At 46.9% G+C, this 23,689-nt stretch overlaps 1 protein-coding gene across 1 annotated transcript in view; it reads left to right on the top strand.

Moving 5' to 3' along the window:
- The window catches only part of LOC121282919 (membrane-associated phosphatidylinositol transfer protein 3-like), a 244,590-nt gene that overhangs the window by 41,040 nt on the left and 179,861 nt on the right, over positions 1–23,689 (top strand). Inside the window, exon 3 of the mRNA XM_041196731.1 lies at positions 10,195–10,302. Coding sequence (XP_041052665.1) covers positions 10,195–10,302 — 108 coding nt within the window. The remainder of the gene's footprint in view (positions 1–10,194; positions 10,303–23,689) is intronic.

Genomic DNA, 23,689 nt, shown 5'->3' with positions numbered 1-23,689 from the left:
AGTGGAATATAAAATTTTCCTAGTGCTGCAGAGGTAGAATCTCTGGAAACTTTTAGCGTAAACATTCAGGTTTGAGTCCTTCAAATTGGAGTCTGCTTTTCATCCAGTTTGTTCAGTAACTCCTTCCTAGATTAACTTCCATGTGGGATCCAAATGCTTTTCAAATTGGCTGGTGGTATGTCTTGTCATCACTCCAGCCTCAGGAATTCATTAACCACTGAAGACTCTGGGGACTTGTTGAAGATTAGGAAAGTTCATTAGTTACTCTTGTTCAAAGGCTAGAAAGGAAACAAAGAAAATGACAGAAAAGAGGAAAATCTGAAACTGACATGTCAGTACCTGAGCATCAAAGTGAAAGAATTAATTAATTGAATGCAGGCATAGAGAAGGCACAACTCACTTTGATTATAGAGAAGTATTCATTCAATTGCAGCCATTCACAGCTATGACAGCTTAGTTGTCTATGGCCTAATTTCTGCTCCTATGTCTTATGGTCTTATGGTTGTCTTTACTCTCATGTTTACACTGTTGCAAAGCACAGCAATCGGCCTTAACGTTGCGATACGAGGATCTTCCTCAGTGTTTCTCGCATTCCGCTGCCAAAGGCTTGGCAGAAACCCCAGGCCTCATTTGAATGCTGCCTATCTGGTGGGAGTGGAGTGGATGGGGTGGTTAAAATCGCTTTGGGTGCCCACCACCATTTTAACATCAGAATCCTCACGTCTGGGAGGAATATCTGCCATAGGCCTCATTAACGTGGAGAAGCCACACTCCAATGACATTGTCCGTACCCCAACACCAATTTAATTCAAAACTGCAGAACCTCCCCCTCATCCTGAATCTCCTCATAAAATTTCCTGTGTGTGGAGGCAACTGATATGATAGAAAGAAGGGCTGCTCTCCATTGCAACTCAGCAGAGGAGGGGATCTTTTTTTATGTCTGGTTTGCCAGGGGACTTTCCAACTTCCAGGTTGCTTATTTTTCCCTCCGTTGAACAGAGTTTTACTGTGAGTTTAAACAGCCTGCGCCAGTAAGGTGGGTATTCTGCTGACAATTCCTCTTGCCTCCAGGGAAATGGTGAACAAAGAGGATTTACAGATGAATGATCTGAAATCCTCACCTGAGGCGTCTAGCACAGGCCCAGAGTTACCCAAGAATGGTGGGGGGGGCCCCAACGATTTTACCAGGCTGCTCGGTAGTTTAGAGGAGATGCCATTTATGCATCACCAGGGAGGACTTACCAAGGACCAGCATTGTGCCCTTGATGCAATATCTTACACAAACAGTAGAGCCACCCTACCAGAAAGAATTTGACATCAATTTTGCATTCAATTTAATTCAAAATGATTAGTATATCATTTAACATCAAAAAGTGTGATTTGGAATGAGTGACATGACCGGACCACACTCCCCACCACTGCCCCCGCCCCCTCAAATGGTGCCCTGCTCCCTTCTCGATCTCAATGGTGCTGGTCCCTTCTCCCTCCACCAACCCCCCTCCCCACTCCCAATGGTGCTAGCCCCTTCCCCATTCTACCCCCACCCCCGATCCAGAGGGAGGCCCGGCGCTCTCATAGGATTGGAATTCCCCGCTCCTGCCAGACTCCCCGGATTTCCACACTGCCCGTTTCCCCCACCTCTTGCTGCTGCTGGAGCCCCCGCGCTGGTTGCTGGAGCCCCCACGCTGGTTGCTGGAGCCCCCACGCTGGCTGCTGGAGCCCCCCTGTGCTGGCTGCTGGAGCCCCCACGCGCTGGCTGCTGGAGCCCCCACGCTGGCTGCTGGAGACCCCACGCTGGCTGCTGGAGACCCCATGCTGGCTGCTGGAGCCCCCCTGTGCTGGCTGCTGGAGCCCCCCTGTGCTGGCTGCTGGAGCCCCCACGCGCTGGCTGCTGGAGCCCCCACGCTGGCTGCTGGAGACCCCATGCTGGAAGCTGGAGCCCCCGCGCTGGCTGCTGGAGCCCCCCATGCTGGCTGCTGGAGCTCCCCTGTGCTGGCTGCTGGAGCCCCCACGCTGGCTGCTGGAGCCCCCCTGTGCTGGCTGCTGGAGCCCCCCACACTGGCTGCTGGAGCCCCCCTGCACTGGCTGCTGGAGCCCCCCACACTGGCTGCTGGAGCCCCCACGCTGGCTGCTGGAGCCCCCCTGCACTGGCTGCTGGAGCCCCCGCACTGGCTGCTGGAGCCCCCCTGTGCTGGCTGCTGGAGCCCCCACGCGCTGGCTGCTGGATCCCCCTGTGCTGGCTGCTGGAGCCCCCCCACACTGGCTGCTGGAGCCCCCACGCGCTGGCTGCTGGAGCCCCCGCGCTGGCTGCTGGAGCCCCCGCGCTGGCTGCTGGAGCCCCCCTGTGCTGGCTGCTGGAGCCCCCCTGTGCTGGCTGCTGGATCCCCCTGTGCTGGCTGCTGGAGCCCCCCCACACTGGCTGCTGGAGCCCCCACGCGCTGGCTGCTGGAGCCCCCACGCTGGCTGCTGGAGCCCCCCTGTGCTGGCTGCTGGAGCCCCCCTGTGCTGGCTGCTAGAGCCCCCATGCGCTGGCTGCTGGAGCCCCCCTGTGCTGGCTGCTGGAGCCCCCATGCGCTGGCTGCTGGAGCCCCCCTGTGCTGGCTGCTGGAGCCCCCCTGCGCTGGCTGCTGGAGCCCCCCTGTGCTGGCTGCTGGAGCCCCTCTGTGCTGGCTGCTGGAGCCCCCGCGCTGGCTGCTGGAGCCCCCCCACGCTGGCTGCTGGAGCCCCCGCGCTGGCTGCTGGAGCCCCCCTGCGCTGGCTGCTGGAGCTCCCCTGTGCTGGCTGCTGGAGCCCCCATGCGCTGGCTGCTGGACCCCCCCTGTGCTGGCTGCTGGAGCCCCCGCGCTGGCTGCTGGAGCCCCCGCGCTGGCTGCTGGAGCCCCCGCGCTGGCTGCTGGAGCCCCCATGCGCTGGCTGCTGGAGCCCCCGCGCTGGCTGCTGGAGCCCCCATGCGCTGGCTGCTGGAGCCCCCATGCGCTGGCTGCTGGAGCCCCCATGCGCTGGCTGCTGGACCCCCCCTGTGCTGGCTGCTGGAGCCCCAGCGCTGGCTGCTGGAGCCCCCCTGTGCTGGCTGCTGGAGCCCCCCTGTGCTGGCTGCTGGAGCCCCCCATGCTGGCTGCTGGAGCCCCCCACACTGGCTGCTGGAGCCCCCACGCTGGCTGCTGGAGCCCCCACGCTGGCTGCTGGAGCCCCCGCACTGGCTGATGGAGCCCCCCTGTGCTGGCTGCTGGAGCCCCCGCACTGGCTGATGGAGCCCCCGCACTGGCTGATGGAGCCCCCCTGTGCTGGCTGCTGGAGCCCCCCTGTGCTGGCTGCTGGAGCCCCCCATGCTGGCTGCTGGAGCCCCCCATGCTGGCTGCTGGAGCCCCCCTGTGCTGGCTGCTGGAGCCCCCCAAGCTGGCTGCTGGAGCCCCCACGCTGGCTGCTGGAGCCCCCCATGCTGGCTGCTGGAGCCCCCCATGCTGGCTGCTGGAGCCCCCCTGTGCTGGCTGCTGGAGCCCCCGCGCTGGCTGCTGGAGCCCCCGCGCTGGCTGCTGGAGCCCCCATGCGCTGGCTGCTGGAGCCCCCGCGCTGGCTGCTGGAGCCCCCATGCGCTGGCTGCTGGAGCCCCCATGCGCTGGCTGCTGGAGCCCCCATGCGCTGGCTGCTGGACCCCCCCTGTGCTGGCTGCTGGAGCCCCAGCGCTGGCTGCTGGAGCCCCCCTGTGCTGGCTGCTGGAGCCCCCCTGTGCTGGCTGCTGGAGCCCCCCATGCTGGCTGCTGGAGCCCCCCACACTGGCTGCTGGAGCCCCCACGCTGGCTGCTGGAGCCCCCACGCTGGCTGCTGGAGCCCCCGCACTGGCTGATGGAGCCCCCTGTGCTGGCTGCTGGAGCCCCCGCACTGGCTGCTGGAGCCCCCCTGTGCTGGCTGCTGGAGCCCCCCTGTGCTGGCTGCTGGAGCCCCCCATGCTGGCTGCTGGAGCCCCCCATGCTGGCTGCTGGAGCCCCCCTGTGCTGGCTGCTGGAGCCCCCCACGCTGGCTGCTGGAGCCCCCACGCTGGCTGCTGGAGCCCCCACGCTGGAGCCCCCACGCTGGCTGCTGGAGCCCCCACGCTGGAGCCCCCGCGCTGGATGCTGGAGCCCCTGTTCTGGCTGCTGGAGCCCCCCTGTGCTGGCTGCTGGAGCCCCCGTTCTGGCTGCTGGAGCCCCCCATGCTGGCTGCTGGAGCCCCCCCACGCTGGCTGCTGGAGCCCCCCACACTGGCTGCTGGAGCCCCCCATGCTGGAAGCTGGAGCCCCCGCGCTGGTTGCTGGAGCCCCCGCACTGGCTGCTGGAGCCCCCGCACTGGTTGCTGGAGCCCCCGCGCTGGTTGCTGGAGCCCCCCATGCTGGCTGCTGGAGCCCCCGCACTGGCTGCTGGAGCGTTGGAGAGCTGCATCGTCACTTCTGGTTGCGGCCCCACCCCAGAACGACTCACCAGCCTGGAGGAGAGGGGGGAGAAAACTGCTCTGTGGCAGGGGGAGGAGAAAAGCACCGCTGGGGGATGGTGGGGACCGAAAGGAGGGGGAAGAACGTGGGGGAGGGGGGAAGTGGGAAAGGGAGGGGGTAAGAGGGGAAGGTGCTGCAATCTGAGGGGGCCGGATGGGCGTATGGGGGCAGGGATGTGCTGCAATCTGGGGGTGAGGGTGGGGTGGGGGGAGGGTTGTTGCTATAACCTGGGGCGTGGGTGGTTGGTGCATTTGGTTGTTCAGGCTGTTCACCCTGAAGAAATTTGCAAAATGTCTGGTGGGTACAGGAGTAAATCCAATCTTAATAAATAATTGAATAAAAAGACAGGTCCGTGAATGAGATCATGAAATATTCTTTATATTGTTTTTATGCTATGGAATATTGCCAGCCTGTTAGTTCACATAAATACCAAGTTTATTCTCAAGAGTCAATTAAGATCAGATATACATTCCAACATGTGCAATTGAAACTGTCACTTTTGTAATCCTTACAATTTTCTACACAAAAAAATTAATAAATGTGATAATGAACATGCCCCTCAAATGGATTTTCATTAAGACAACATGTCCAATCATGAAAAGAGGCAGTATAAAATCAAGCTCGGGGGGTGCAGGAGAGGGAAGGGTAGATACTGGGGATGTAAGTCTGCTGATAATGGTAAGATATATAATGGATCATGAATGGCTCTGTGCATATGTTTGTCAATATTTATGGCAATTACATTGTTGATGGATAATTGTACACCGATACATGGGGATAGCTGGGACACTGGGGGAGTGAAAGAGCTTTGACTCTGTACTAAGTCAATTAACTCTGCAAGGAAAGACTTCCTGTCTTAGTTTTGACTTCACCAGCTGGCTTGGATCCATATAAAAGTGTTAAAGGGCCACCTGAAATTGTGTTTGGACAATTTGCCCCAGTTTGTTTAATGCACTGTTCCTCCAAATCCTTGCACCCTCACTATAATGATCACTCTAGTGATTTATGCACTGACCCTATGCTAAACAATCTCATACTACATGCCTATACTGCATCAGCTGGGACTTGGAAAAATCTGATGTCTGAACCTTATTGAACTTTGCTGTGATCGCTAGAAGTTAGAGTTTTTCCTCAAGAACAAGCTCCTTGATCACTGTTGATGTCAATTTAATGTATTCTGAGCACTTAAATGATGCTTGCAAATAATGTTGTTTGAGATTTGTATAATTTCATTTCATGTCAGTTGATCACCAATGATGACATTTGATTTTATTTCTATTTTATGTCAAATGATGACTAAATGATCGCTTTTGGACTCAAATGATTGCATATGAATGCTGTTGAATGTAGAATTATGTCAATTTTTTCTAATAGGGAATAAAATTGTTAGTTTTTGTTACTTACCTTAGGCTGACATGAATTGTAAAATCTAAGTGGATTTTTTTATGTATTAGAAAAAACCAACAGCAGCATTCAGCAAACATGATGTTCACACCTCAAATGGTCTCAAAGACCCCATTCTGAATTAGTATAATTAGCTCCCGGAATTCTGGTATCTTTTTTAGCATAAAATGAGAATATTTGACTCAGGTAAAGTCATTTACTGAGTCTCGTTCTCCACCCTTTCCCTGAATACTCTTTACTGTTTTAATTTTTAAATGTTCATCCATTTTGCTTGTCTCTGGCACATAAACCAGACTCGCTGAATTCTGGAGTTCAGCATGGGGGGAAATTGAAAGCACAAATGATCACTCACTACTTAAGGGAGTATTTTTTTTTAACCAACGTTAGCAAAACGAAAAACTGGTACGAGGATGAAGCTGGTTCCTTTGCTTTCTTTTCACTGCAACCTGTTCTTTTTTGATGGCATTAGTGAGTGGAGATAAAAATACCAATCTGTGGTCCATTGCATTGGTTTTACAATGTTCAGTTGCTAAGATTAAAGAGTGTTTACTGAACTGCTTTCTGGAGTGATGACTTTTCTTTTTGAATTATTTTCTCTCCTTTTAAAGAACAGGTACTAATCTCTGCTGACTAGATAGCTGCAAGATCAAGAATTGGTTTTGTTGTCACTGCCAAACTGCTGCCAGGTTTGGTCTATAATGAACTGTGTGTTTCATCATAGCAGCTTGTCACTCGGTACCAGATTAATGACTTCAAAATCATAGCCAACTTTGCATCAGAGGATTTGAAGCATCTGCTGATGGGATGTGCAAAGAATCCGGTAGAATAATCTGGCAGCGAGAGCCAAGAAAAAGAAGACTGTTGTCATAATGTTATCTGTATGCAATTTCACAGATGGCACTGTATTGCACAACATTGGAATATTAAGGCTTTGCAACCTCCCTTTGTCTTAACTTGAGTTTACAGCACAGAAACAGACTATCCCGTCAAACTGGTCAATGCTGATGTTTATTCTCTACCTCGGTCTCCTCCCATTCATCTGTCCCACAGATGTGTCAAGCAACAACCTTACATGCTTGTGGTTACTGATCAGACTCCTCCACTACCATTGTTGAGTATGTCTTGCCGCACTGGCAGGACAGTCTCATCAGAGGTTGTGGCACAGTTGTATACAATTGGAAGGGAGTGACCTTGGAGAGTCCTCAGCATTGCTGGATACAGAAAAGTCTATAGGTCCAACAATGTCTTGACTGTAGTCCTGAAGACTTTTGCTCCAGAACTAGCTGTGCCCCAAGCCAAGCTGTTCCACTATAATTATAACATTAGCATTTACTCAATAAAGTACGTCCAGCGTACCAAAAAATGGAAAAATCCGATCCAGTCAATTAACACCCCATCAGCTTACTCTCATCCTTCAGCAAAGTGTTGGCAGGGGTCATTGACAATATTATCAAGGGACACTTGAGTCACTAATAACCTGCTCGGTTTGGATTCCACTAGGCCACATGGCTCCAGGATTTATTACAGCCTTCATCCAAACACGGAAAAAGAGCTGAGTACCAGAGGCGAGGTGAGGGTGACTTCCCTTGACATCAAGGCAGCGTTTAGCCAAGTGCTACACTAAGGAGCCTTAATAAAGTTGGAGCCAATCAGAATAACTGAGAAACTCTTCACTAGTTGGAGTCACCCAACACAAATGAAAAGGAGGCCAATCATCTTAGTTCCAGGACATCACTGCAGGAGTTCCTCAGGGCAGTGTCCTAGACCCAGCCACCTTCAGCTGTTTCATCAATGAACAACCTTCCTTCATTATAAGGTCACAAATGTTCACTGATGATTGCATTGTGTTCAGTTAAATTTGTAACTCCTCAGATATCGAGGCAATCCATGTCTGCATGCAGCAAGACCTGGACAATATTCAAGCTGATAAGTGGCAAGTAACACGAATGCCAGATGATAACCGTCTTCAGCAAGAGAGAATCTAACAATCACGATCGCTAAATCCCTCATTATCAATATCCTGGGATCATCTTTGACCAGAAACTTAACTGGACCAGCCGTATGAATACTAGTTACAAGAGCAGGTCAGAGGCTACGCATGCAATGGAGAGTAACTCACCTCCAGACTCCCCAAAGCCTGTCCAGTCAAGAGTGTGATGAAATGCACTCCATTTGCCCAGATGAGTACAGCTCCAACATCACTCAAGAAGCCTGACATCATCGAGCATAAAGCAGCCCACTTGATTGCCGCACCGTCCACCAGTTTGAGTGTTCATGTCCTCCACCACAGATGCACTGTGGCTATAGATGGTACTATCTACAAAACGCATTACAACAATTGCCAAGTTTCCTTTGACAAGACCAAACCCATGACCTCCACCACTTAGAAGACTAAGGGCAGTAGATACATGGGAACACCACCACCTGCAAGTTCCTCTCCAGGTCACACACAAATGGCTTGGAACTATATTGCTATCCCTTCACTCAGGCTGAGAAAAAAATCCTGGAACTCCCTAACAGCACTGTGGGTGTACCAACACCACATGGACTGCAGCGATTCAAGAAGGAAGCTCACCACCACTTTCACAAGGGAAATTAGGAATGGGCTTTAAATGCTGGCCCAGTCAGTTGAAACCCGTATTCCATGAATGAGAAAAGGTACCAAGTGGTTGCAAGTTCCACATTCTAACCACTCAGTGGGTAAAGTTCCAATCCTTTGTTTAGTAAATGTGACACAAGCATACCTGGTGATTATGAGACTCTTTACAACCCCAGCCACAGCCAGCTCCTCCAATATGAGGTTTGCTGTTGCATTTGAAGGCTTCTTCTCCGCTAACCAAACAATTGCTTTTCTGATTTCTGACAACAATACTTCAACATCAGCCTCTGAAATGTTGGATGCACACCTTTTTCCTTCTCTCTGTAGCTGCTACTGCATTCCCCATATTACAGCCCACTCATTCCTTTAAATTCATAAAGAGCTTTAAATATGCAGGCCCTGATGTATCTGTCCCCCTGCTGGTGAGCTCTGTGTTCTTGCCTCACCAGTATTATAGAAATGAGCTGTTCCTGATTTTCTAATGAGGGCAGCATTCTGGCATAATGACAGGTATAAAGCCCTTCCTGTGGAATGGGGAACCCAGCAATTTTGGGTCTCTCCACCTCCTTTTTCTGACTCATCTTCTTTAAGAGACAGTTGTCACTAAGTAGAGGATCAACTTTCTCTGTAAAACAACAATGATGGTAATTGTAGATTGCTTCAAAGTGGAACATTTTTTTTAAAAAAGTACTCAAATTAAGATGCTGTAAGACACTCTCTGCTTATTGTACTTTCTGAAGTTTTTAGAACAAACAACTAAAGCAATAACAGTATGTGATCAATGCCTTTTTGTTCTCCCTCATTCCCACGTAGAGCGTCTTTGATTATAAAGTGCATAGCCACTTTTTAACAAAAGTCAATGCAAGCTTTATCTGAATATTTCTTTTGAAATTTAACTTTAATTTTTCTTTAAGAAAACTGTCCACTATATATCCACTACAAGACTCCCACAGACGCTTTGATTACACTTGCCCTGCACGTGCTGCCTGGCCTGCTAAGTTTTCCCAATTTTTTTCATTTCTTTCAGATTTCTGGCACCTGCAGTATTTTCCCTTTGTGATCTCAAAGTAGATTGTTCCTATCAGCTGAGTCTGCTCCGAAAATTTCTTGAAAGGACATTAGCTTTTTAAATAAGTTATGAATGATTATCATATTGCTATTTGACTAGGGTTTCTTTTCAGATCACTTATTTTTTGCTGTAACATTGTTGGTGTTACAGATAAGAAGTTTATGGCTTTAGTATAATTAGCACCCATGAAATAAGTGATAAAATGGTGCTGTGCAACCATCTGCTGATATCAGTTGTCAGTAGATATCAAACTACAAGCAGTCAACATTTTATGAACAGTCTTTTTAGTGTGTTTGAGCCAAAGCCTTGTTACAGTAAACTGAAGGTTTCATGCATTGAGTTACATTGTGTTAGATCGTATATTTATTTTATTTTAAACGTTAATTTGTGAAGAACTTGAATTCCAATAATTTCATTAAATGGCACATGGTGCTGCAGACTGTGCTCCGTTATGATCAATTGATCTGTGATGAGCAGCTGGAAATCTTTTGAACATTCTTCCAGACTTCTGACTTATGAATCTTTGAACGTTTTAAACAGGGAACCAAACCTATTCAGTTGAATGACATTTACGAACAATAATTCCATGATGGAACTGAATGACATTTACCGAGTATGAATAACAATTTTCATTCCAATTATCATCTGTATTTGCAGAGGAGGTGGTGGAAGGTAAAAATGCCCTTCTGCTAGGAATGAGCACGTGGAACTCGAATGATTTGGTGGAACAGATTGAGACAATAGGAAAGTTGGATGATCACCAAGGTAGGAATTCTTCCTACAAGCCTGGGTACAATACCTGTGCATTCCCCGTCACAGTTTTTCAATGTAATGTGCCATTATTGAATCACTACTAATCTCAATATTTAGATGAAGTAAATGGTTCATGAATCTGAGATTCATTGATTTTCATTGATGGTTGTACCAAATGACTAGACTGAAAAAATAAACTTGAAATTGAGTATTCCTAACCAGGGGACAACTCCAAAGGGATTTGCTTTAAGTTGAGGCCCTGGCTTATTCAGGGGCTAAGACCTTGGTCTATTCTAGGATATGTACTTTGTTAAAATTTCAGTTTGCAGTTGAAGTTTAATGGTCAATGTTGTGGAATGTGATTCACAAAATCTGATTTCATTCCTTCTAATCACATAATATCAGCCCATGGTTAGCACAGATCAATTCAAAACAATTTGTAGATACATATGTAAAAATGTTGTGGTATAGTTTTTGCTAAGTTAAGCTAAAAATTATACCATTGGTGACTTGGATGCTTCGTCACAAATTATAGCATGAAAAAGGTTAATTGAATGACAAAACATTAAAATCAAAATTTGCAAACAATGTGATGTTTTACAATAGAAAATGTATCAGTCAGAAGAGAAAAGTATTTCTTAAAGCAGAAATACTATGACTTAAGGGTTTTCAAGGGGCTGAATCTTACCTATGTTGGGCGGGAGCGGGCGGGGAGCTGATTGCTACCCGTGATTGGCTGCACACCGCCATTTTATGTGGGCGGGCCAATTAAGGTGTAACATACGTTCCATAGCGCTCAGCAGGGGGAGGAGGGAGAGTCGGGGCCTGCGCTCTTTCGTACAGTAATCTCCCTGAGGCAACTCCGTGCATTAAGTACATGATGAAACTTTTTTATAAATAAAGTGAAAAATCATTTCGACATGTCCCCTCATGTGACAGTGTCACACGAGCTGGGACATGTTTGTCAATTTAGCAAAACTTATTTATTTATTTTATTAAAACCTCAGGAAACTTCATCCTGCCCGTGGAAGAGGTTTCCTGAAAAACATGAAGGCCGCTTGGGCTCTTTGCCTGCTGCCAACCTTAAGGTTGGATGCGCAACATTGTCAACAACCTTAATTGCTTTTTTAACAGCCTTAAAAGGCCATTGACAGTTCGGCGGGCGCGTAGCCGCCTCTGGTCTGCACCCACCGACCGAAATATCGAAATGACACGCAATGACATTGGAACGCACCGCGCGTCATTTTATGCGTAGGCATGACAGGCCCACCCCCACACACCGACAGCAATATTCCGCCCAAGGTTACAGAAAGTGCTTGTTCTCTAAACCTGCCGACACTCAAAATGATTTACAGAAAATGCTGTCTACTCAAAATGGTAGGTTGAAACCAACTTACTCTATGTATGGAATTCTCCTGCCTCAAAATTTAGCTCTGCAGCACTGGTGGTTTTGGCAACACAGGAGCTGTTTGAGATAAAAACTGATGGAGGAATTCCTGCCCCCTCCTCTCACCCAACCCAACACAAGTACTAGTTAAAAGCATCTCTATTCAACTTGCAGTCTGACTGTTGACTACCTACTTTCTGTTGCAAAATTAGTGGAAGTACTTGGGTTGTTGAAGAAGTTGTGAAAACTTGGTTCAGTCAGCAAGGATTGGGACTGGTCATTTGAAAAGAGTTGTGTGTTTCTGAAAGGCTCTGGGAATATCACTTGTTCCCAGTCATGGACTGCAGCACAATAGGGAAATGGAACAGAGGGAGCAGAGAGGACAAGCTGCTTGTAGAGGAAGGAGGAGGAGGAGTCTCAGCAAGAGGCCTTATCCGCCTAGTGTCTTCAAGGAGTTCTTTTGCCTACACCTGAGCCAGGAGCAGTGTGTTTGATGGCTGCACTTCACCAAGGAACTGGACATACAATCTCAGAGCAGGGAAAGAATGACATTGCCAGTTCTGGTCAACAAGAGCATGGCCCTGAATCCTTCCACCATCAGATCCTTCCAGGATGCAACAGGTGACATTGCCATCATATCTCAGTTCACTATCCACTGCAGCAACTGGGAGGTCACAGAGGGCCTGGATGCCAGCAGAAGGCAACCTTTGTATTTTCCCTAAACAGAGTGAAGCAGGAAGAGTCTGCATTTGGCTTTGCCAGGATAAGGGGCTTCCCTGTGGCAAAGGGAGCCATTGACTGTGTACACGTGGCTTCACATTTGAATTGGAAGATGTGCTGAAACCACAAAGAGCATCAATCATTCAATGTGCAATTTGCTGATGAATGCTCACTATCCTGGCAACAGTCATGATGCTTTCACTATCTGCCAGGCCACAATTCCATCTTTGAGCCAACAGTTTGGACCAGAGGGTGGCTGCTTGGCGATGAAGGCTATCTGTTGAGCATGTGGCTGATGACTCCTGTTTGCAGTCCCTTCACACATGGCCAGCGCTCATACAGTGTGAGCCATACTACAACAAGGAATGTTGTAGAGCAATCCATTGGCTTCCTGAAGTAATGGGCTGGCTGCTGAGGCAGTTCAGGGAGCAGGTGTCCCTCTGCTCGGTGAGCTGCTGCATCCTCCACAACCTCGGCATTCTGAAGGGTCAGCCTTTGCCACCAGGGCTTTGGGGACCACCTCAGGAGAAGGGTGAAAGGAGGGCAGCTGGTACATCCATAGATATGGTATGGATCCATAGTCCATGGACATACCATCAGACTCCTGAATGAATCCCAGAATTGCCATTACTCGTCACTTCCCAGCTAACCATCCTTCTGTTATGGACCAAATACAACAGCCACAGATCCTGACAGCACAACACAACCAATCCACACAAACTTCATCCAACAACATATCTAATAGTCCATACAATGCTCGACTAATTGCCGTTGTGGATTCCCTTAGTGCCTGTCCTGCTGGTGCCTTTGCCTAATGCACCTACACAGTGCTAACTCCATGCGTGCAGCATGACTGGTGACAACTCAGGACACCCTTGAGAAGTTCTGAGCCTTGAGGGCCCAGCTTCAGTCTGTCCTCAGTGGCAGCAGTCTGAGCTGCCTGGCTGATGGGAAACAGCGTGCACTGGTGGAGTAGCAGTGGTGGGAGGGTGGATGTTGGTGTCCTGAGAGAGAATAGCAGGTTAGTGCACCACAGGTCCACTGCCACTCCCCTTGGATAGCACCTCAGCAATCCCAATTATCTGTTAATTAGGATTCATAGGTCCTAATTAACTGGGCTGCTCTGAGGTCCCACAAGCCCCTTTGAATACTGGTGTCTGAAGCCATGTTGTCAGTCATTTGAGCTGGTAACAAGCAGAGAATTCATGTCCTCTGAACTTCCACTCCAGTATTTAGACTTTGGGGGGCTCCTGGCTTGTGCTGTAATATGGAAGCTGCAACATTGGCCATTAGACGTTGCATCCCCCTGAGTCCACAAGTCTTCTCATGTAGTTGGCCACATTGACACATTGGAAAGTATGAGCTCCAGGCTCTATGCCAAGTTGGAGCTGAACTTCTCCATGCTCCTTGGCAGTGACGGCAGGTTGTCTGGCAGGTTTGCCAATGAGTCAAGCATTTTGGTGCATGTGTCCATTAGCATTCTCCTACAGGCCACCCCCAACAAAGTCCTCATCTGGGTCACCACAGGCAGATTCCAACTCTGCACTTCCCTCTAAGGTACGTACAGTGCCAGTGTATGTCGATATTAAGGTAAGTACAGTGACAGTGTATGTCGGTGCTAATGTCAGATCAAGCGACCGTGTTTCTTTCTCAAAAATCTGCTCCTCCCCCTCACTTCACCTTTAAGACAGGCAGCCCAGTTTGAAGTAGCTCAGCTTGAAGTTTGCAGACCACCTGTATTGTTTCAATCAGTGCAGGATGATTGTGCCTCATCATCCCCGTCCCCGAATTTGGGGGCTATTCAGTTTAGCCTCTTCCATTTCACTATGTAACAATGTTGGAAAGAGAGTCGGGGCCAGGAAATCCCAGCCAGTGACACGTAAAGGCTGTTGTATCCTCAAACTCTAAACTTGTAGAATCTCACTATATTTCATTAATGTGCTTGTGAAATCTGTTTGGGTTGAAGCAAATCGAACCTACCTTCTTTCGGCGATTGGTAAGAGAGCTAATTGAAATTTTTCCTTGCATTAATTAATTTTCCTAACCTGACCTATTGGACATTTTATAGATCCCATCACAGAACTGTAAGAGCTGCTCCTTCAGCACTCCAAGAAACCATACCTCCTAGTATGGCCAGCCGCTTAACCTATACTTGCAGACAGCTGAAAGGAACGATAGCCTGGATTTTTCCTGTGGCGGGTGGGCTGGACGGGAGTGGGCGGGGACGGGCACCGAGCCAATCACTGCCCGCGGTCAGCTGCACACCACCCGCCCAGGGTAATGCGCGGCCGGTAGCGCTCAGTGTCACATGAGTTGGGACATGTTTGTGAAGGTAGGAAAATGAATTAGTTTATCTTATAAAAGCTTCAGGAAACCTCAGCCCGCCCGTGGATGAGGTTTCCTGAAAATCACGAAGGCTGCTTGGGCTTTTCGCCTCAAACACTTAAATTCACCGCTTCATGGCCTTAATAGCCCCTTAAAATTTTGGCGGGCGTGCAACCATCTCCAGCGCACGCCCGCCGAACAAAATATCGCGATGACGCGCAATGATGTTGGGACGCACGCCCAATGTCATCACCTGTCATTTTACAGGTCGACGTGTTGGGCCCATCCCCCACACGCTAACCCAAAGATTTTGCCCTATGATGCTGATGGAAATGGATTGATTGCAAACTGGCAATTTTTAGCATGTAATCCATTTCAGATTATTTATAAAACAACATCACAGACCACATGGTGTAGGAATAGAGCACAAATAACAGAGCTTAATTATACAAGCCAATAACAGGGCCTCTAACATATCCCTGGGGCAGTCACTATTTGATTAGCAGGTAGCTGGTGCTATTGTCCATGAGTAGAGATCTGGAATAGTGTTTTTATTTTTACCATGCTCGCACTGCAGCCTTAACATGATAGCAGCTCTCCTGTGGCGGTAACACAGTAAATTTACTGAAGCAATACATCACATGATAATAAATTAAAATATTATATACCTTACCACGACAGGTTCCACAGAAATAATAGTTACGATACCAGTTACCACTTCATTAAACTCTGTATCAGATTCAACAAACTTTATTCTTCCTTCCCAAAACCTGTTTCCTAGTTATTTACATTAAATTGTTCCAAAGTTCCCACGGTAAATTTGTACTAAATTTGCAAGATTGAAATTGGCCAGCTAGCCAGTTTGGGATGGACCTGTGATGATCACTTCTTTTCCATCAGGTTGGGCTTGCTGCTGCTGGGACTTTGCCAGTTAACTTGCTGAGTTGTCCCTTGAAACCAGTTAAATGAACTCATTTCCAGTTCCCACTGTTTGGAAAACCACCACCTCTTTTGCCATGGCTTTCCAAAACAAATGGAATTTGAAGCAGCTGATTCTATTCAGCTGGAAAAGATTAACAAGTAACTGGACCAAGAGTTCCTGGAGTGGAACCTGATCAGACCGCGGTAAAGGCGATTGAGGCAGGATTGTCGTTTTGGAGAATTTCCTACTTGATACTATTTGAAATCAGGTGATTGGACAGGTCTGATACTCCACCCCAGCTCCTGCCAGCCCCACCATGAATCTTCACTCCCCTCCCCATTGTAGCAGCAAATTCAGCCAGCCACCTCATTGCCATTGCTCCTTACATAGATGTAGTGGAGAGTTTCTCATTGACACCAGACCAAGAGCATGCTTTGGGACATCGGCGAAAGGCTTCATCATGCCCTTTTGGAGGGAGAAGCCTCAGCTGTGGACACCTCTGGCTTTACTCAGGTCATTAGCACTGACCTGTTATAGGCCTTGCCTGATAATCTTTGAGGCCCTTCTACATTAGCTGCTTTCCTCTCCTTCAGGTGCTACAGTGGGTGTCCTGTGTTTTCTGACCCTCAGTGGCAGGGGTTTCTGTGCAGCAGGGATCTTGCTGGGAGTTGATGTTCTTTGACTGTGGAAAATGAGTTAGGGTCCTGGCGATGTTGGGGTGGTGAACTGTGGTCCAAATCCACCCTCTTCCATCAGCAAATCTGTCCCAGGGGAAATTTCAAACCAATTAATCCCCAGAAGCTTTGAGGATCAGGTGGGTAGAGGCAGGCAGGAGAGAACTCGACACTGCTACCTCAATATTTAACCCAAGTCATTGCATGCACTCAGTGAAGCTGCAGGATCTTTCCAAAATCATGGATACACCCTAGTGGTCCACCTAGTGTGCTGTGGCAACTTTTAAAGACACTTAGACATTTGAAGCCAAACAATATTCATTATTTCTCTGCTTCATCTGACAATGGAACTTATGTGACCCTAAACATGAAATAAGAGCTCTCATCTGCTGGATACATGTAACATGAGGGTTTTTGTTTCTTCCAATCTTCTTACTCTTAAAATCCAAGCTTGGTATCCCTTCATTCCTATTTTTTTCTTTCCTTTATTCTTTTGTGGGATCTGGGTATCGGTGGCAAGACCATCATTTGTTGCTTATCCCTAATTGCCCTTGAGCTGAGTGGCTTGCTAGGCCATTTCAGAGGGCAGTTAAAAGCCAACCACATTGCTGTGGGTCTGGAGTCACATGTCGGCCAGACAGGGTAAGAATGGCAGATTTCCTTCCCTAAAGGACATTAGTGAACCAGGTGGGCTTTTATTATTTATCTCATTTGTTTTCTTCTTTCTTTTGTTTGTGTCCCGCACCAGAGGACCCGGCTCTTAACCAAGGCTTTTAGCTAAATAAAAGGGACAAATACATTCAGTTGTAGTGATGGGGGCTTGTATTCTCTGTGTTCTCACTTAGCTGTCTTTACAACCTATACATATCCTCACTGCATAAACTGCGCTCTGATCTTTTAAATATGGACAAGTTTCTATTGCTCAGTTCTACACCAAAGCTTACAATTATAATTTGTTGTCCTTTTAAATGAAACAACAGAAAATTGTAAGCTTTGAATAAAAAAAAATATATAATACATGTTGTCTTGCTGATCAATGCAGTTTTCTGTGGGATTGTTGCTGCCTTTTTTATTTTGTTCCATCAGTAACTGGGCAAGCTGTGCCATGAGGAGGCAATAGCCTGCAGTGTGATTAATGTGTTTGGTGTCTACCTATGCTTGCAATAGAAATTGCTTTTTTCCAAAAATATCCACTGAATCCTTCACAATAATAGACATGGTGAGCTTCCATCTAATTTAAGACGAGCCTCAGATTGAGTGCTCTTGATTTTAATTATTTATATTTTTTAATTTAAGGAGACAGTGGGGGCAATTACTAACTTTGCTGTCTCAGCAGTAATCCTGAAAAAACAGATCACCCATCCACTGTAGAACCCATATGATCGTTACTTCATTGAATTGATATATTACGCAGTCTGCTGTGCACAGATTGGCTGCCACATTTCCAACGTTATTACACCAGTGACTACAATTCAAATGTACTTCAATGGCTGTAAAGCACTTTGGGATATCCTGTGATTGCGAAACGTGTAAGTCCTTTCCTGCAGGAGTCTCTGGGTCAGGAACAAAAACAAAAACAGAATTACCTGGAAAAACTCAGCAAGTCTGGCAGCATCGGCGGAGAAGAAAAGAGTTGACGTTTCGAGTCCTCATGACCCTTCGACAGTTCTGTCGAAGGGTCATGAGGACTCGAAACGTCAACTCTTTTCTTCTCCGCCGATGCTGCCAGACTTGCTGAGTTTTTCCAGGTAATTCTGTTTTTGTTTTTGTTTTTGGATTTCCAGCATCCGCAGTTTTTTTGTTTTTATCTCTGGGTCAGGAGCTGGACTCATTTCTTTATCCCTCCAATCACTGGGCTGTAGGCAGCCAATGGACATTCCCTAATCGTGCCCCATGTCAGCCAACTGAACTGAGACCAAGGATCGACTTCAGACCTTCTCACTCAAATATTTTTTATTTGTTTCTATAGTATTTGAAGATCTGTCAGATATTTCGTTTTTAACATAGTTGGTAGCACTGACTCACCATTTTATTAAAAAGATGTCAGTTTGCTTTAAGCTATACAAAAAACAAAATTTGCAAAATGCTAGAAATCTTACTAAGATACAGATCTAACAAAACAATGCCCAAGACATTGTGTGAAATATTATTTCAATATGAATTGATTTTCCATTGTGTATTTTCTAATTATAAGCCTTTGCAGATTCTTCTGTAGTGTATTGTTAATCTGTTGAATTTTTAAAGCGATAACAGTCCTTTAGTGAGAATGTCGAGCTATTTATGGATCATATATTATGAGCCAGTAGGGTTATATTGCATTATGTGCATGGTACTTAAAGTAAGATGAGCTGCCATCTTTCTTGAATTCATTCCTCATTGACTGTGTTTTCTATGTATGTTAGATTAGATGGAGGCAGGAGCATGATTGTTAAGGGGCTTGTGAAACACTTCTCTTTGGGATACTGTGGCTCCAAGATGACATTCAGAAATGACAAATGTAAACTGAGCATTCTTAATATCTGATAGTTGAGCCAACTGGGTTTACAACACTTCAGGCATTGTTGGTTGCTCATCAAGCTAGGTTATTGATGTAAACTGTAACTCTTCCCACATAGCTCCAGATAACACTACAGGGACATACATTCACAGATAGGGTGGCCCTAGCTACACCAGCAGTAAGTAACTAACCAGTGTTCTCTACAAGTAGGTTGCATCATTTTAACTGGCTAAAATTCAATAGAAATTTGGGGTCCCCAAGGGTTTGCTATTACCAATCTTCATCTAAGCTCTATGTAGTTAGCTAACTGAACCCCACTGTGCCAAATTTACAGGTGTTAAACAGGCACAATGAGGACCAATTTCTGAGAACAACTGTGCTGTGGTAGCTTTTAAAGACACTTATACATTTGAAGCCAAACAATATTCATTATTTCTCTGCCTCATCTGACAATGGAACTTATGTGACCCTAAACATGAAATACGAGCTCTCATCTGCTGGATACGCATGACATAATATTTTTCAGCTGAGGGTCTTTGCTTCTTCCAATCTTCATACTCTTACAATCCAAGCTTGGTATCCCTTCATTCCTACTTCTTTTTCTTTATTCTTTCACGGGATCTGGCTATCGGTGGCAAGACCAGCATTTGTTGCTCATCCCTAACTGCCCTTGAGCTGAGTGGTTTGCTAGGGGCCATTTCAAGGGCAGTTAAAAGCCAACCATATTGCTGTGGGTCTGGAGTCACATGTCAGCCAGACAGGGTAAGAATGGCAGATTTCCTTCCCTAAAGGACAAGATGACTAGGCCATCTTTTCATTTGTTCCAGGCAGCTGCAGGTATTAGACCCCCTGGTATATTTAAATGAGGGGCCTAACACATGTTTCAGGTTTCGTGTAACAACTTGGATATCACCAAGTGGGACAGGAGCTAGGGCTTGCTCCACTTGACATTCCTGAAGAGCTACCAAAAGGTAATTTTAAAAGAGAATTTGCAAAAGATTCCTGCGGGACCTGGAGCAAAGGATCGCTCCTTGATTTCAGACTCTTCTGATCTCAGTGCGTATATTCAATATTGGGCAAGGAGAAATTTTTCCTGCATGCATTTCTCAGTAGCTTTGGGACTCTTAAGCATGGTGACAGGTGACCATCAGTGTCCACGTGAGAGACATGGGGCGGAATTTTATGACAGCAGGGTTTTACAGTCCCGCCAAAGTTAACGGAGTTTAGGATGGCTTGCGGCATTTTACGGCTCCATCCCTGCCGTGACATTCCAGCCATCGGCTAACTAAAACAAAGGGGATTTTGGGTGGGAAAATATGCATTGTATAGGTGTTACCTATTCCAGGTTGTTCACATAGCTTTTACCTTTCAGAAGACTCAGGTAATGTTAACCATCTGAAATTGCATGGTATAAAATAAATATGTATCGCTTTATTTATGATGTCATGGAAAATTCTTGATGACATAAAGTAGGTGGATTAATTTCAATGTTTCAATATATGTACCAAGTAATGAACAAATTTGAAACTTGTTTTAGTTCCACACTTTCACTATGGAATAAGCAGAATTCACAATTAGGAAATGCAGAATATCTATTTATCCAACTGATGAGATAAATAGCTCGCTTCTGCCTTCAATTAATGAAGGGAGTGGAAAATGTGCATCATCACATTGACCTCCCACTGTACATTTTGCTCAATTTCTTTCCGCTGCGGTTTGGGCTCTAGACCCTAATACGAAATCTTGGAGCCATTAGTTCAACAGAGCATCAGATCGAGTCCGGGTCAATTCTATTGCCTCCAAGTTGGTGGAGAGCACAAAAGAACTGCTCAGCAAAAACACCGAGTGTGGGATCCATCATCAACAACACTGGACAGTAACCGCAACCCCTCCATGAGACTCCAATTCCATCAACATGATGACATGAAGGATGATTTAGAAAGGGAAGAAGATGGTGGAAATGGTATCTCCTCTGAAACTGTTTTAGCAATTAGGGACAACGGCTGGTGAAACTGTGCGTCAATACCATGGAATCCAGTTGCATCCCAAAAGTATGGTGGGAGGCATTAGTCATTGCCATTCTCAAACTGGGCAAGCTGACTGATGACTTGGGTAGCTAGAGGCCAACATCATTCCTCTGTACAACCTATAAACTCCTGGAACATATCATCTTCTGGAGAATCAGTCCTCTTGTCAAGTCAGTGATCCTCGTAGATCAAGTGTCATTTGGCCATTGAATTTTGGCCTTTTTAGTGCACATCAAGACTGGGCTCCAGAAGAAATCCAAGATAGGCACAGCCTTTGTGTACTTGATCAGTGACTCACAAGAACCATCCCCTACCTCAAAACGCTACACCTGCTATAGATGATATCAGGTAATAGGCAGCTTTGTGTCAATTTGAGCAACATAGTCAGCTTGCCCAGGCTCCTCAACAATGGACTGCCACAAGACTCAGTACTTGTGTCGACACTTTTCAATTTCTACAGCAGCAACATGCTGAAATGAAGGGATGTAAATTTGCATATTTGGTGACCTTGCCATGGCAAGCAGCTACCTTCAAAAATATGGGCCCATAACTTCCATTCCCCTGGGTGTCGTACCTGGGGGGCACCCCAGAGATGCATTGGGGAGCCCCCTCTCTCAGAGGTCCCCGTGTAAGGATTGCATGGCAACTACCCAGAGTTCAAACTTCCGTTGGGCAATTGCCTTTCGATGGGAACCATCTGATACTGCGATTTAAATAGCAAACTAGGAGTGGAGTGGACTCTGATTGCCACTCCAAGGGACTTACAGCCCATGGAGTCCACCTTGAACGGACCTTCATGGAGGAACGTTTCTGGAAAGGGAAGCTCAAGCCTGTTGTTCAGGAAAGTTGTTGAGGTCCTGGTGGATGGGAAGACTATTGTTTTCCTTCAGTCCCTGGACTTCCTGGAGTCTTGCCGCATTATACTGAATGGAGGGGGGAGTAATGAGCAACAGCGCATGCAGCCTGGGTGTTGGGACCAACCTGAGGCATTGCAGTGTCCACTTGGTCATTAACAAATGGACTTGATGTCAATCAGACTACTCCTGTTCCATACTGGTGCACAGTGCTCGACCACTAGCATGTGCAAAAGAGTGCACTCCTGACTCAGAGAATCCCCCCACCCCTCACGCCCACACAGGGAGCGCTCAGCGCTTCTGGACAAGCATCATGCTGGGCAGGCCTTAATTGGCCCGCCCAGGTAAAATTGGAACCACGTGCATTACCTTTGACAGTGCGACTTCAACCCTGCTGCACCTTGAAAAGCTGAATGGAGTTCACAAAAAGTAACAAGCAAACTCCCAGTGAAACACCTTGATCTTCTATGAGTCTCATGGGTAATCCTAAAGTGCATCCACACAAACCATAACCCAATCCAAAATGTTGCTTAGCTCTAAAGTGTTTATTTCTGTTCCTTTTCCTTCCCAGCCCTGATAACTTCCAACCCCAGAAGTGTCTTTCATGGTGAAGCTTTTTCTAGGAGATTCTCCCTCAAATGCAAACTAAGCAAATCTTCCAGCCTTGTTTCACGGGGATGGGTGGGAGCGGGCGCAAACCCAATCGGTGCCCTTGATTGGGTACATGCTGCCATTTTAAGTGGGCGGGCCAATTAAGGCCCGCCAAGCGTGATGCTCGTCCGGAAGCGCTGAGCACTCCCTGTGGGGGCGTGGGATTCCCTGAGTCAGGAGTGTGCTCTTTCACACATGCACGCGAAAGAGCACAGAAATCTCAGGGAGATTTGTATAAGTTTAAAATTTGTAGATAAAGTATTTGAAAACTTTTAAAACATGTCCCCTCATGTGACACTGTCACATGAGCTGGGACACATCATTAAAAAAATTTATTGAATTTCTAAACACTTCATGAAACCTCATCCCGCCCGTGGATGAGGTTTCGTGATAAATGCGAAGGCCGCCTGGGCTCTTCACCTGCCCCCCCGACAACCTTAAGGTTGGACGGGCAGCTCAGTTAATTGTTTAAATTAGTTTTTAACAGGCCTTAATAGGCCTTTGACAGTTCAGCGGGCGCACAGCCGAATTGGCTGCATGCCCGCCGAGCTGATAATCGGGACGCATGCCCGATTTCACTACGTGTCACTTTACCCATCGTCAAGCAGGCCCCGCCCCCCCCGCTCGCCAACCTGAGATTTCAACCCCAGCAGTCTAATCACTGAAAACACAGATGTTGCTGCCATTGTGTCCAAATGTAAACAACTTACACCTTCTTTCCAGCATTTCTTTATTTTTTAACAACCATGTCACCTTGCCTGTTGCCAAGCAGACCTAACAGGTCACATGACCCCCTTCATTTTTATTCTAAATCGAAGACATAGTCCTGAACCATACCAATCTTACAAACCTCATATTTGTAACATCAGTCAAAAGACTGTGATCTGAACTGGCAGGAATAAAGAGTGTTCAAATGTTATTTGGTTCTCAAGTGCTGGTGTTCCTATTATTTTCTATCATGGCATCCTAAACTGAAAAAAATAGACATTGCATTCTGATATTATATTGTGAAGATCACATTGTAAACCTGGACACACGCTGATTACAATTTTTCTACCAGTAGGTTAATGGTGAGAACATTGTGGCCTGCCCGCACAAAATTGGAAAATTACACAATAAGTCGTATCATGAAATGTACTTTCTTATCTATATATTTGTGGATTTTTAACCACATCAATTCTAGTTGTTGATCTGTGCAAACTAACAATTGTCTCTTATCTGCTGCTGTTTTTTCAGCTTAGTAGCAAGAATTTAGTGCAGAATATCTCCATCAGTTGTGAATTAATTTCAAGATCCCAGGCACAAAATCACCATAAGGTAGACTCTTTATAAAATGCAGATA

The sequence above is a fragment of the Carcharodon carcharias genome, chromosome 10, assembly GCF_017639515.1.
Source record: "Carcharodon carcharias isolate sCarCar2 chromosome 10, sCarCar2.pri, whole genome shotgun sequence".
Taxonomy (NCBI): domain Eukaryota; kingdom Metazoa; phylum Chordata; class Chondrichthyes; order Lamniformes; family Lamnidae; genus Carcharodon; species Carcharodon carcharias.
The sequence above is the reverse complement of the archived record's forward strand: the minus strand, read 5'-3'. Positions and strand labels throughout refer to the sequence as shown.